The sequence below is a fragment of the Chiroxiphia lanceolata genome, chromosome 12 (assembly GCF_009829145.1).
Source record: "Chiroxiphia lanceolata isolate bChiLan1 chromosome 12, bChiLan1.pri, whole genome shotgun sequence".
Lineage (NCBI taxonomy): Eukaryota > Metazoa > Chordata > Aves > Passeriformes > Pipridae > Chiroxiphia > Chiroxiphia lanceolata.
Window position 1 is genome coordinate 6,968,043 of NC_045648.1, and position 12,800 is coordinate 6,980,842.

The window sequence follows — 12,800 nt, forward strand, 5'->3', positions numbered from 1 at the left end:
GTGCCCATGTGTGCGTTGGCAGCCCTGTCTCATTTTTATGTTGTGCCTGCTACCACAAATATAACTATCTAGGGACAGAATACAAAAACCACACTGACTGGCACCTTTCAAATGCATGTGAAGTCAGACAAGTGTTCAAGTGTGGATGAACAGAGTTAGGAAGTAAGAACTGGGCTTACTTTGGGAATGGGAGACTGAGCAATTGCAACTGGGAATGTTTTATAATTGCTTATTGCCTCTATTTGCACTTTACCTTTATATGTGAATGTTCAGACTGTTAGGTGTAGGCAGTAGGTGTAAGTTTTTTTCATAGCTGGGGTACTGAGGTTTGATTTATCTGCTTTCCAGATGAACCAATGCCATTTGGCTTCCAGTTAAAGATCAGAATATTATTCGTGAAATTAAAACCTGCATTAATAATTAATTAAGGGATTTTGGAATTATTCTGCTCCCTGGCTGCTCTGATAGCTCTACCTTGGCACTGGAGATGATCCTCTGGAATGAACCCTGCCCACCTAAGGCAAAGGGTCATTTGTAGCATCCTGAGCTAGGAGTGCTATGTGGAGAAGGTCCCCAAATTAACTGAAACTAGGGTTCCTTCCACTGTATGTTTTCTTACTTAGCTTTTTCTTTTTTATGTTTTTGGTTTATCGACACATAAGCAAGTTCATTCCTTCTTTGGGGTTGTTCGTCTGAGGGAAGCACCATCCCCCGGTGATGGGTACACAGTGTCCATCAATCTTTGCGGCCCTAAAATAATTCTGAACTTTAATCCTACATCTGTCCATGCTGTTATGGTTATTGAAGAAGGTGAGAATTGTATTTAGAATGATGTGGACAGCTTTTGAGTTTTTCTCTTTGTGTCTCATGTAGAATTAGGACAGGAAGGACAACTTAAATGAAGTTAATGTGTTCTCACCTTAGGCACACACATGTTTGTGGGAATTTTGCTCACATATGTTAGTTAGTCAAGAGAGGGTTTTTATGCAAAGTCAATGCTGTTATTTTTAAAGCTTAATTAAAGTTTGTCATTACCAGGACTCTTAATTTTGCTGGTGGAGGACATCCCAGTGCCAAGGGCTGGAAAACGTATTTGGGGCACACGTTCCTTTCCCCAGCTGGAATATTGCTGGGGGAAAAAACGCACTCTAAGAATTCAGCATTGCTCTTACACCACAAAGTGCTGATTTATTCAGTCATGTAACATGTCCTGTGGTGGTAGGAACCTCTTCTGGTGTAATCCTTTAATGAGTTTCCTACAGAACTGCTCGTTTGTTGCTGTGAGCAAGATCACTTTGGGTCTTCTTGAAAAAATGTCCTGATATGGTGTCACCAGTTCTGTAAAGGTAAAAAACTCCTAAAGGTAAAAAGCTCCCTGTCATGTATTCACAGTACTAAAAGAAAAATCTCCGTAGAAATCATTGAAGAAATGCAAGTGTTGTCCCTTTCAGCATACACTGGAGAATGTCTTTGTGTTCTGCATCCACATGTTAATTTCTTCCCCCAAAGCTAAGAAAATACACAGGGAGATTACAAAAAAAAATTTAAATAAAAAATAAATCTGGAATTCACAAGCAAATTGATATGTCTGCTCTTAATATTGTCTGGTAAGATGATTGCCAAAGCAGTGATTTTTGCTCTTATGTGAGTTTCGTGTATATGGAGTTTTTCTGCAGCAACAGATGTTGAAGGAAACAGTGGAAATTCCTTCCCCAGGTGCCCCATTCTTCATGCTCTTTTTGAAAGAGGTCTGGAGGATCTTTAGGGGTGGATTTTGTGAAGGGGGTGAATCAACTGTTGTTTTCATTTCTAGTGCAGAAATTAGAGGCAACTGGATAATTCCATTGTAAATGGAATTGTAAAGTTTAAAGTTGTTCAGTATAAACATTGAATTCCAGTTATGTGTACAGATTTCCTCAATGAAACTATCCTATAGGAAATTTTCAGGAACAGGGAGTTCCTAGAAAAAAATTAGAGTCTACATATATTTCCCCCCCCCAAAAAAAAATCATTGTATCATTTCTCATTATTATGTCAGCTGTTACTCAGTAAGTGTACAGGTACCTAATGAAACACTAGGCAAGCTAGACTTAGTCTCCTAAGTATTTTCCTATGTACAGTAGTATCTGGTTTTAACTGCAACATAGATCCTAGTCAGGAAGCTGGAGAAAGAAAGGGAGAGAAATGGAAACTTGTAAATTTAGGACAAAGTTAACACAATATGGAGGGAAGAGGAATCTCTAGAGATCTGTTAGGAAATGAAAGTTAAATTCATATGGTTCCTTCTGCTCTGGAGGTGTTGATTTATATCACTACCAGTGAGGTTGGCAAGTGCAAACTTCTAAAATAGCGGAAGATTTCCCGAAAGGTCACTGTGTTCTCTTTGTTGTGAAATGGAAGGCAAGAAGAGTTAAAATAAAACCAGAGGGAGAGAAAAGGACTTTTCTGTGCTGGAAAGGTAGGAGAGGAACATGGGAGCCAGGTAGCCACTGGCCTCCAAGGGGCCCGTTCCTAGGGACCCTCCAGCACACTGCTCTGCCAGAAGCAGATATTTTTGAAATGTCTTTGAGAAGGAGGTCCCAACCCTGGTTTTCACAGACAGGCACCGCACAGGACTTCAAGCACTGCAGGAGATTAGATAGCTCCTTGGCCAAGACCCTCATATAGGGGTACAGGAAAGAAGAGCCTGGGAACAGAGTCTGGGCTCACTCATTTTTCCTGCGAGACGGAGGACACCCCAGCCCTGTTTGTCTCACAGGTTGTCCAGCACCGGCCTTTTCTTATGCAAAGAAGTTTCTCCAATAAGTCACATTAAGTTTCAAATTCAATGTCTGCAGGAAGAGGTCTCAGAGTCAGGAAATATGTGTGTGTGCCCAGAAAGAGCAATCGAACCGTCGGCTGCTCGCAGCTCCAGCTGGTGTCCTAAAGCCCTCTTTGAACATTTAGTCTGCTAGTGTTTCACAGGCAAACACAAAATCCTTTGGGATTCAGTCTTTTGTGCCTGGGGATGTGCTTCCATGATTCATTCTATGTCTGAGCTGCAGATAAACACATTCAGGCTTCTGTGTGGAAAATAGCTGGTTCTCTCCTGGCATTTCTTCAAAAACTGTATTGAAACTCTGTTCCCAGAGGCTGTTTCATATTCCCTCTGCCATCAGAACACCACAGCATCCTCCACTCCCACCACAAAGACTTGGGATGCCTGGAATCAGTGGGCTATAATCAGAGAGTGTGGGGGGCTTTTATAATCTTCTGTGGCCACCAGCCTGTGATCCTGTTGTTGGGCTTCTCTCAGCTAAACAGACACTGAGGGAAGAAGGGAGGAATAGTTTTATCACATGTAATGCTCATGTGTCCACAAAATCCCAAGACAACCTCATTTCAAATTTCTTCATACTAGTGCATTACCCAGCTCCTGATGTTTAGGTGCTTTTATAAAGGTGATTTTCTCTCCAGCCGTTACTGTTTGTACTTGTAGTCACTAGTCCTGAGTAAACACAAACAGAATTCAGGTGTTGAGGAGGGATCCCAGTGATCAGTGTTGAGCTGTGGATAGTGGGGTTTGTGTTTTGAGTATCTACAGACCACCCAGTTTCCTGAGAGCACTCAGTAAACCTCCCTCAAGTCCTGTCTGGGCTCGTTTTGGCATAGGGAATACTTGTATATAGTAGTGGTTTCCTTTGTGTTTTGATGGTGGTGATTATTGTTTTTCCTGAATTAGGGCTACTGAGATAAATATTTAGTTCTAATGTTTTATTTTGTACATAATAAGTCATATCTGAAGCAACACCTTAAGCCTCAGTGTTACTCTCTCATTACTTTTTTTAACAGAAAAAAGCAGACGTTTTCAATACTTGGCAAAGCCACAGGGCTGAGGAGAGAGCTGGCTGGGAAATGGGAAAAATACTCAAATCTTTTTTGAAAAAGTGCCAATGTCTATAATGCATTTTCAGTGAATGACTCAATTGGTTCTATTAAGGGCAAAAATATAATGTTAATTCACCCTAATATAGTTTATTCAACAGACAACTTGAACCTCCTTATATTTTACTTTCTTGCTAATTATTGATCGGGATGTGTAATAATTGGTTTCCCTTAGTGGATATCAGTAAAAATCAGGAGTAGTTCCTTTAAATGTAATGGAGATTTGTTTAAAAGTATGAAGGGTCAGACTCAATATGATGAGGAAGGAGTTAGGTGCAAGCAAATCAGAAGGAGGCAGAATTTGATTTTGTATCTGAATTGGGTCGTTCCTTCGTTTGTGTGGACTTGAGCTCATTTGCATTTGTCCTTCTCCATATGTTCAGGCTCAACCTCTAGATTTGCCTTTAATAAAATGTAAGAAACCATGGTGCAAATAGATTCTGCTTTATCTGGAGAGAAAAGGATAATAACATGATATTTATTGATTTTACAGTCATAAAGTGGTATTTATTGACTTTGCAGCTCTTTTAAGACTAAAAAAGAATAAATTCTGCAGTTAAGTTTAGTTGCTCGGGTTCAATACCACACAGCCTCACTGAGAACAGGGAGTGTCTTCTGTTGAAAGAATCCAAATGGTGACCCACTGACCATGTAACAGTTAAAATTCAACATCTTTGTGTCCCTTTGGAAAACAAAAAAATCATTGGTTTGAGTTTTTGGTTACAAAAACCCTTCTCAGACTTCAGACTGCTTCTCTTTCCCTCTCCACCTCTCATTTAATATAGATGTGCTGTATGCAAAAGGGAGAAGATGAATATGCAGGTGTGCGTGTTGAGAAGAGGTGCAGGGAAGACTGGGATCTTAGATGTGCGTGCATAGCGGGGTGTAATGGGATCTTGGATGGATGTGTATATAATATATATGTATAAGCAGAGTCAGTGAGTAAGTGCTAGGAAGTGTACATTGTATCTAAGCAAAACAGCCTGTAAAATTGGATGGAAGTGGGGAACAATGACCATGTGGGATGTGCACTGAGGTGCCCCGGAGACTTGACTCCGGCAAAGCACAGTGTCTCCTTCAACTCTTCTCAGAGACTCCTGCTCATTTTTCCCCTCTCAGATCTTCTTTGCTCCCTCCCTGTTTCTGTCAGCAAGAGCTGCTGACGGGAGAAGGTCACAGCATTCTCGCCACTGGAGGATTTTAAGGGCACGTTGGATTAAGACCTCTCAGATGATAATTGAGCCTGACTTGGAGCAGCAGAAAGAGACTAGCTGACCTGTCAGAGGCCCTTCCAAGCCTGTTTTATCATCCCAGAAGTATGGAGGAGGATAAAACCTGAGGAAGAAAAATGTGCTGTAGAAAGTAGCTGACAGGTCAGGGGGAGTGGAGAGCAGGAGGTGAGCAGAGGTGCTGGCAGGAGCCCCTTGGGTGACAGGCAGGGGATGCAGCCAGAGCAGTGAGGAGCACCAGCCAACAACTGCAGTAACAAGTTCCATGATCTCAGTGAGAAAGGAAACAAGGACGTGGGTCATTAGTCAAAGCATCCTGTCAGGTCAAGGGTAGGAGAGTCTTGGTTTTTCTCTATTGAAGAAAAAAAAAAAAGAATAAAAAGGCAAAACCAGTGCATTTCATAACATAGGAGAAAGGCAACCAGTGAGAGGATGAGAATCCAGCAAGGGACTGCAGAAATAGAGCGGGATCACAGAGGAGGTTTAAACATGGGTCAGAGGCTAAAACTAAATAGTAAAAATTCACTATTTGACATAGAGGAAAGGAAATTATTTCAGGAGAGAAAATGAAAACCAGAGAGAGATGGTAGAAGAAATAGTTGATATATCAGGCAAAGTCATCCATTTCAGTAGTTTCCTTTTAGCTACAACTTAACATGTGAGATCCTGTGTTTGAGGCAGGCCAGGAGGGGAAATAATCTCTGGATTTCATTGTGTGGGACAGGTGAGATTTGCATGCATTTGACAAATAAAGGCATTTGCCTCGAAGAAACAACAGAGAGAGTAAAGGGGCTTCCAGAGTTTGCTGGCTGGAGACAAAAGTGATGGGAAGCAAGTGTTGGATGACCAAGGGTTGTGGATAGTTCAGCAGACTTCGGAGTCAAAATGTTGGACAGCACAACCTGAGTGAGGAAGATGAAAGCACAGGCAGAGGGAGGAGAAGGCTGAGAACAGATCAGTCATCCTTGCTGAAAGACTGGGAGTCATGGAAAGGGTGAGGGACAGGGTAAGATGATAAGGGCTGCTGTTGAAATAAACCATGTGATGTGTCTTAGTGTTAAAATGGACGTTTCTATCATCATCATCATTTCAGTTAATGCAAACCCAAAGTGCTTCTTGTTCTCACCATGACCTGGGCACTTCCCAAGCCATCATTTCCACAGCATCAGAGCACCTTGCTATCTCTGAGGTGATTGTCTGTAGAGCAATGTGGGTGGTAAGGAATTGCTGTTCTGTTGGTAGTGAACTGAGGCATAAAGCAGAGGAGTATTTTGCCTGCAGTCCCACTACAGATGGAAGTGGGAGTTGAAGCCAGGGTGTTTAGTCTTCAACTGGTAGCTTAAACTCTGGCTCATCCTCCCTCTGAACTCCTTCCTTGGGTAGGAGCCACCTTGAAATCAAACTTTCCACAGAGAAATAAAGTTTTTTTGGCATATTTTAATGGTTTGTTTTGTGATGCTAAAAAAAAAAAAAATTAAAAAAAATCTTATGTTACTTTTGACATTTTCATTATTGGGAAAAAATTCAGCCATAACTCTGTATCTGCTGGTCAATGCAGAGGGACATTGCAGAAGAGACTGACGGGTGTTGGCGAGAGTGGCCTTTGTTTGATGTGCTCTGGTCTGTTTTCCAGATAAACCGCGAAAGCTGGTGTTCGCTGGAGCCATGTCCCGATCCCTCCCTGCTGGAGCGCAAGCGGACACGGGAGTCTCCAGGTGAGCAGCGTGCTGATGGCAGCTCCAGACCAGCAGCCATTCCCCTCACCTTCTCTATCCTTCTTGCTCTTCTTATTTTTGACATCCCTTGCCTTGACGGGGAAAACACATGAACTGAAGACACGGTGTGATGAATGTGCTGTGAGTCATTGTTAGCACATGGCTGTAGCACTTGACTTGCAGGGAGCTGTGTGGTGTGTCACCTCCTCAGATAATTGTGCATTCAGAGTGCTTCAGTATTTTGATTTTTTTTTTTTCTCTTTTTTGAATAAACTTCAAAAGTGCGGTGGGGCACACATGGTTTTTACAGACATAGATCTTAGCTAAAAGGACCGACTTTTAGCTAACCCTAATACAAAAAAAAAAGTCAGAAATTCAAACTCCTGAATCCATATTTAGACCCAGATCAGTGGCTTGATATTTTTATTTTTTTTTCCCCCCTCTCTGAAAGTTGCCATGATTCCAGGCTTCAGGAAGCAGGAAGGCTGTTCAGAGCCATCGTTCCCACACCCTGCCCACCGGCCATGCCGAGCTCCCAGCCCTGTGTGCTGGCTGGGGCTTTCTGGCTCCTCCACTGGGACAGAAAATCTTGTCTGGGCAAGCTTATAAGAGGGGTTGGTGTCCAAGATAAGAAAAGAAGTGTTTTCTTTCATTGGATTATGCATGTTCAAAACAAATAGAGTAATTTATTAGGGCCTTGAATAGGGACTTTGCTTGAACTGTTCGTAGAGAGGAGGCTTCTTGCCTTGCTGTCCTTATGAGCAGTGGTCTAACCCAAATCTCCTTCAATTTATCTGAGAGACTTGAAAAAAAAAAAAAAGACTGAGTTTCAATTTTAAATTCAAACCAAATCTTTTGAGAGTGTAGGCTAAGAAGGCCTAATGTCAGTTACTAACTCAAGGGTTTTATTCTGAGTAGAAGTTCTAGCTCCCATCAAAGTTAAATAAGTGCTTTGTTATTAAAAAAAAAAAATTGCTCTGTTTAGAAGAATAGTGAATAGCTGTTTCAAGAGTATTTTTACAGGAGAACCTGTGGTATTGCTATGCTTCTTCTTTATTAATTGTATCCTCAAATCCCTTGCCTTTTGGTACTAGGTTTTTATGCTTCAGGCAAGTGTTATTGCACTCTATTAATCTGCAAAACTACATGCACTCGTTTGAATTGCCAAATCTGTAATCATGCATTCTTATGGATCAGTATCAGTTGCACACCTATTAGTTATCTGATGCAATATCACACTATAGAAATATTATAACAGTTATGTAATTAGGTATCTGTATATACAAATTTATATTAATAATTGTAGTAATAAGTGTCTGTATCACAAGCACAAAGAGGCAGGTTTTTATGTAGATTAATTTGCAGGTTCTGGCCTTTCTAGAAATAATGCCATTACTGCACACGCGTCCTCCAGCTGCTCTGTGATGCTGGGCAGTGCAGAGAGGGCAAGAAGAATGTAGCAATACCTAACAGCAGTAAAACCACTAGCTGTTTTAATGTGATTAACTTAAAAATACACTACTTGATAAGGAATTAGGCCTTTTTCATGTGCTGAATAATCCTGCTGAAATGGCTTGTAAGGACAGAGTCCTCAGATCTTAGAAGGTAACTCCAAAAAATGGAGCCTCTCATTTTCTGTCAGTGCTTTTGAAATCAAGTGCATAGAGGAGTGTAGCAGATGTATAGTTATCAGCATGGAATTGGAGGGCTCAGCCCTACCTTGGAGGACACAAGGGTTTGGAGAATATACAGGAAGGAGTTACGTGGAAATTTTCTTCTTTTTTTTGTGTGATTTTTTTTTTTTGCCTCTATACGATGTGCAGAAATGCATTCCAATCATCACTGTGTTTCCACCTGAGAGGAACAGAGCAGCACAGCTGTGCTGTAACTCCAGCATGTGCAGAGCACAGGGAGTGTGTGTGTCTGTATGTGTGCCAGGAGTCAGTGTCACAGGCCCTGTGTCACACCAGCACTGTCACCAGGCTGCCAGGGCAGGTGTGGAGATGGAGCTCAGCATTGTGCAGGGTCTGTGCAGCTCAAAACAAACCCAGCTAACTGTGAAAAAGGGAGAGAAGATACACACATCCCCAAAAGAAAATAAAGGAGGATAGAGGGAAGAGAGGGTTTGGGAATCAGTTTCTCATCACACATGAGCTGAGGTGTGGGGGTGTCCTCATCTCTCTGCTCCTCATCATCTTTCCCCAACACTTCATGTCCTCTGTCCCTGGGAGGCTCCAGCAGAGGAGGCTTCGCTGCCTCTTATGATTTATCATCAGGGTGAGGTATCCATCCCTCGGCACATCTGGACTGTCCCTGCTGGTTTTCCACTGGAACGTGGCTCAAGCCCCTTTGTTTTTCAGTCTGGGCTGTGGACATGCTCTGCTGGCTGCCAGCTGGATGGCCGGCACCCTGGCCTGTTCCCTTACAGCAGCTCCGGCTTGTCTTTGCTTTTCCCTTCATTTTTTTTTTCCCCACTTTCTTCTTCTCTTCCCCCTCCCTTCTCCCCCTCGGTGATGGAAAAGCAGTTCAGATTTTCCAGGTTTACCGAAAGGGGAACAGGAGCAGCTGCAGCATCCAATAAATGTTTTTCCAATTCTCTGTGGTGTGGAAACTCCTCTACGGGGTAATGGGGTTTCCGACTGGCTCTGACGCCCCCTACCCTAAATGGGGACAGCCCCACTGTCAAAGTAATATTATTTTCTCCAGCAGAGCAGTCACTCCCATCAGCTGGGATGTAGCTGGAGTGTTTGATAGCTGCTGTCAGGCACAGGTTAAGGATGGGGAAGGAAAAGCAATGACTTCAAGCTTCCCAGACTCGTCCTTGCATTGATGTTTAAGCTTGACATCACCAAGGACAGAGTTAGTCAGATGTAATTTAAGAGTGAACCAATATTTTATTGCCCTGGCTCCTCTTCAGACAAGAGAGCACATTTTGGATATGTTTAGTTAGAGCAGGTTACAAAGTAACACCTTTTTTTTAATTAAAAAATATAATAATTAGAAAATATTTTAAGCTGGGAGCAAAGAATGTTCAGGGTTTGCCAAAATTGTCATTAATGCTTTTGCCTGAAGACTGAACAGATGAAATTATATACATGCAATTTTTTGTGCAAATACTTTTCTGTTAAGGGTTTTGGAAAGAAGGGTTTTCACAGGGGCCACAGTTTAGTTGTGTGCTGCTGATCAGCCCAAAGCAAACAGCTGAAAGTGTTTGAGAAAGAAGAGGTGCAACATGCTTACATTTCAATGTCAGGAGTTACAAAAACTGAGAGTTTTTTAAAAAATCACTTAATTTTTGAATCTTAAGAAAGTGAAGTTTGTCATGGAAGTCACAATAGTGCTTTTTCAGTGAGAAGTGTAGAGAAAGGAATGAAATAATCAACCAAATATGCATTAGAAGACCTTGGCATTTAGAGGGAATTGATTCTTTAATTGAGAAAAAAGTAAATACAGTCAAGTTATATTTCTACATGTATTGAATACAAACCTAATTTTGCAGTTGTTGCAATCGATGGGAAACATTCCTTTATCCTCTGTGTGGGATACCTGATATGTAGCATATTTATCAACATCTTAAGCTACAAGTGTTTATGGCTATTTCAAGCAGAATTTCACTTTGCACCGTGTACTTCAATGAGGCATTAAAAAGGAGTTTTAAACTCTTGAATAAATTGAGAACTCGCATGCATGGTTTTGGGAGATGAGCACAAGTTATAAAGCTGTTGTTTAAATCCTGGAGTTTACTGAGATTGTGCAAGCTGGATGTGTGGATGCTACAGAACGGATCAGGTCATAACTCTTTCTGCTTTGCTCCCACAGAATGTGAGAACTTCCTGGAGGATGGGCTGAGTGGTGTCTGTGCCTCGTCACAGGGTGGTCTTAAGAGAGAGTCTGGGAGCGAGTCTGACCTCTTCCCCTTGTCTGGTGATGGGATGGAAGACCTTGTCTTTGGAAAGGTAGGAAAGCCTGGTTGGGATATGGTTAAAAAACCTCTGAGGCCTGATCTGATAAACCCATACTGCAAATGGAGATCGTCTTGGTTTCACTGGTGAATTAGAAACCTGGAAACGATTATCCTGCAAAGAAATAGATGGGCAGGATCCGGTCTCCTTCTCAGATGCAGCAACATGAGGGATATATTTACTTGCAGCATAATTCCAAAAACTGTAGCCCCCAGTGTTAAAAAAAATGAAAGTAATTTTGTCTGTCCAAAAGTAAATCAGGCACCAGAGGAACAGTTGAAAGGGTGGATTTTCTTGCAAGGTCATTAGGGATTCCACAGACGCTATGAAATCCATCTTTAACCCATGTAACAAAGAGCTTTTCTCCAGCAAAGGATGACCTCTGTGCTGACACCTCTAGATTTATATACTGTAATACTCAGAGGAACCAGTGTTTTTCTGTAAATTCAGTGTGATAGGAAGGAAACACTCTTAAATACTTCAGGCCAATTCCAGGGAATAGTTTTGTTGCCTAGGCGACATACCTCTAATGCCTGTTTGCGTGCAAGCAGAATGAAAATGTTTTCAAGTTTGCTTAAAATCAACAACAGAAGTCATTACTAACCTTAGTCATCCCTGTGCCCTTTGTGCTGCTCGTGGCTGAGAAGGAGGAGTGGGAGAGACCTGAGAGACAGAGTCAGCCTCCTGAGCAGAGGTTTTTGGCATCAGACTTTTGCATCTGTATCAGAGCAGCCAGAATTTATTCAGAAGGTGATTAGGTTTTTGCTCTTTAAGAATTGTCTTGCTGGTTATTTATACTTTTCTTGCTGTAAGTAGATGATGAAAAAGCACCCAGAAAGAATATAGTGATGCAGAATCAAAGGGATGTGAACCTTCTTTAGAGCAGCTATCACGTTGGTCTCCATCACACACTTTGGTGCAGCTCCAGCTCACCTGTTTGAGGAGGTGCAGCTCCTGCTCTGAAAAACTAAACTTTTGGAGTAGTTTTCACACTTGCTTTCAGAGAAATATATATAATAAAACAAAATTCTGTTTGCTGAAATCAAATCAGATGATGGCAAATATTTTCCAGCAGGACGGGAAACACCACAACCCAGGCTAAGTGATCTCATGTGCTATAAATGAACAGTAAAGTCATCCTTAATGCATGTGGTAGGGCACAGAGCTCACCAGCCTCACCCTTTCCCATCTTACTCTCAAAGGGATCCGGGACCATGGATTGTGGGAATATAAGGCTGTTTGTCAGAGCTGTTTGTCTTCAGTTTTCTTGTGCAGAGTGACCAAAATTCCAACAGCCAACTGCCATTTGAGCTTGATTTAATGCTTGTATGGGGATGTGTAGGAGAATAGTGCTGTGGGAACACAGCAAATTTTATACTATACAGAATTTTATCTTTTTTCCCCTTTTATATTTGGAAAGTTAACATCTCCAAATGCAAGAAAGAAAATTGAAACGTAAAAAGAACAGGTCGTGCAACGTAGCAGGGATGCTGCAGGGAAAGGAAGAGATGGTGGGGAAAGCAGATCTTCAGTTGCCAGTGGAGAGAGGGCAAAGGGAGGAAATTTTTTTCTCTGTAGAAAGAGAATTTCTTAGTGTGGCAGCCTTTGCATTGCTCTCATTATGTGGTGGGTTGCAGACTTCTTCTGCAAATGGCTTCAAAAGGTTCCTGAGTTGAGTTTAGGAAGTTATTCAAAGCTAATCTCAACCTCAGTCACTTTATTTGTCTTCATTTGGCTGACTAATTTGATTTCTTGTCTCCTTTCTCAGGATTTATCTGAGTACCTTTTCTACAGTTAAAGTTATTTCTAGGAGGACCAGAGACACTAGTTTAGCATTGTGAGCTTGTTCTTTAATTAAATCTTCTTTGATTTTAGACTACTGAGCCCAGCTGGTAGAAATGCAAATTATACATATTTTTAATAACCACTAAAATAACTGATGCCTGCAATCTTCTGAAAAATATTGGTTT

General features: G+C 41.6%; 1 protein-coding gene across 8 annotated transcripts in view; it reads left to right on the forward strand.

Moving 5' to 3' along the window:
• Positions 1–12,800, forward strand: part of AKAP13 (A-kinase anchoring protein 13) — a 209,988-nt gene that overhangs the window by 143,257 nt on the left and 53,931 nt on the right. For all 8 annotated transcript variants that reach the window (XM_032699851.1, XM_032699853.1, XM_032699850.1 and 5 more), the window contains exons 11-12: positions 6,787–6,868; positions 10,688–10,824. In XM_032699851.1, coding sequence (XP_032555742.1) covers positions 6,787–6,868; positions 10,688–10,824 — 219 coding nt within the window. The remainder of the gene's footprint in view (positions 1–6,786; positions 6,869–10,687; positions 10,825–12,800) is intronic.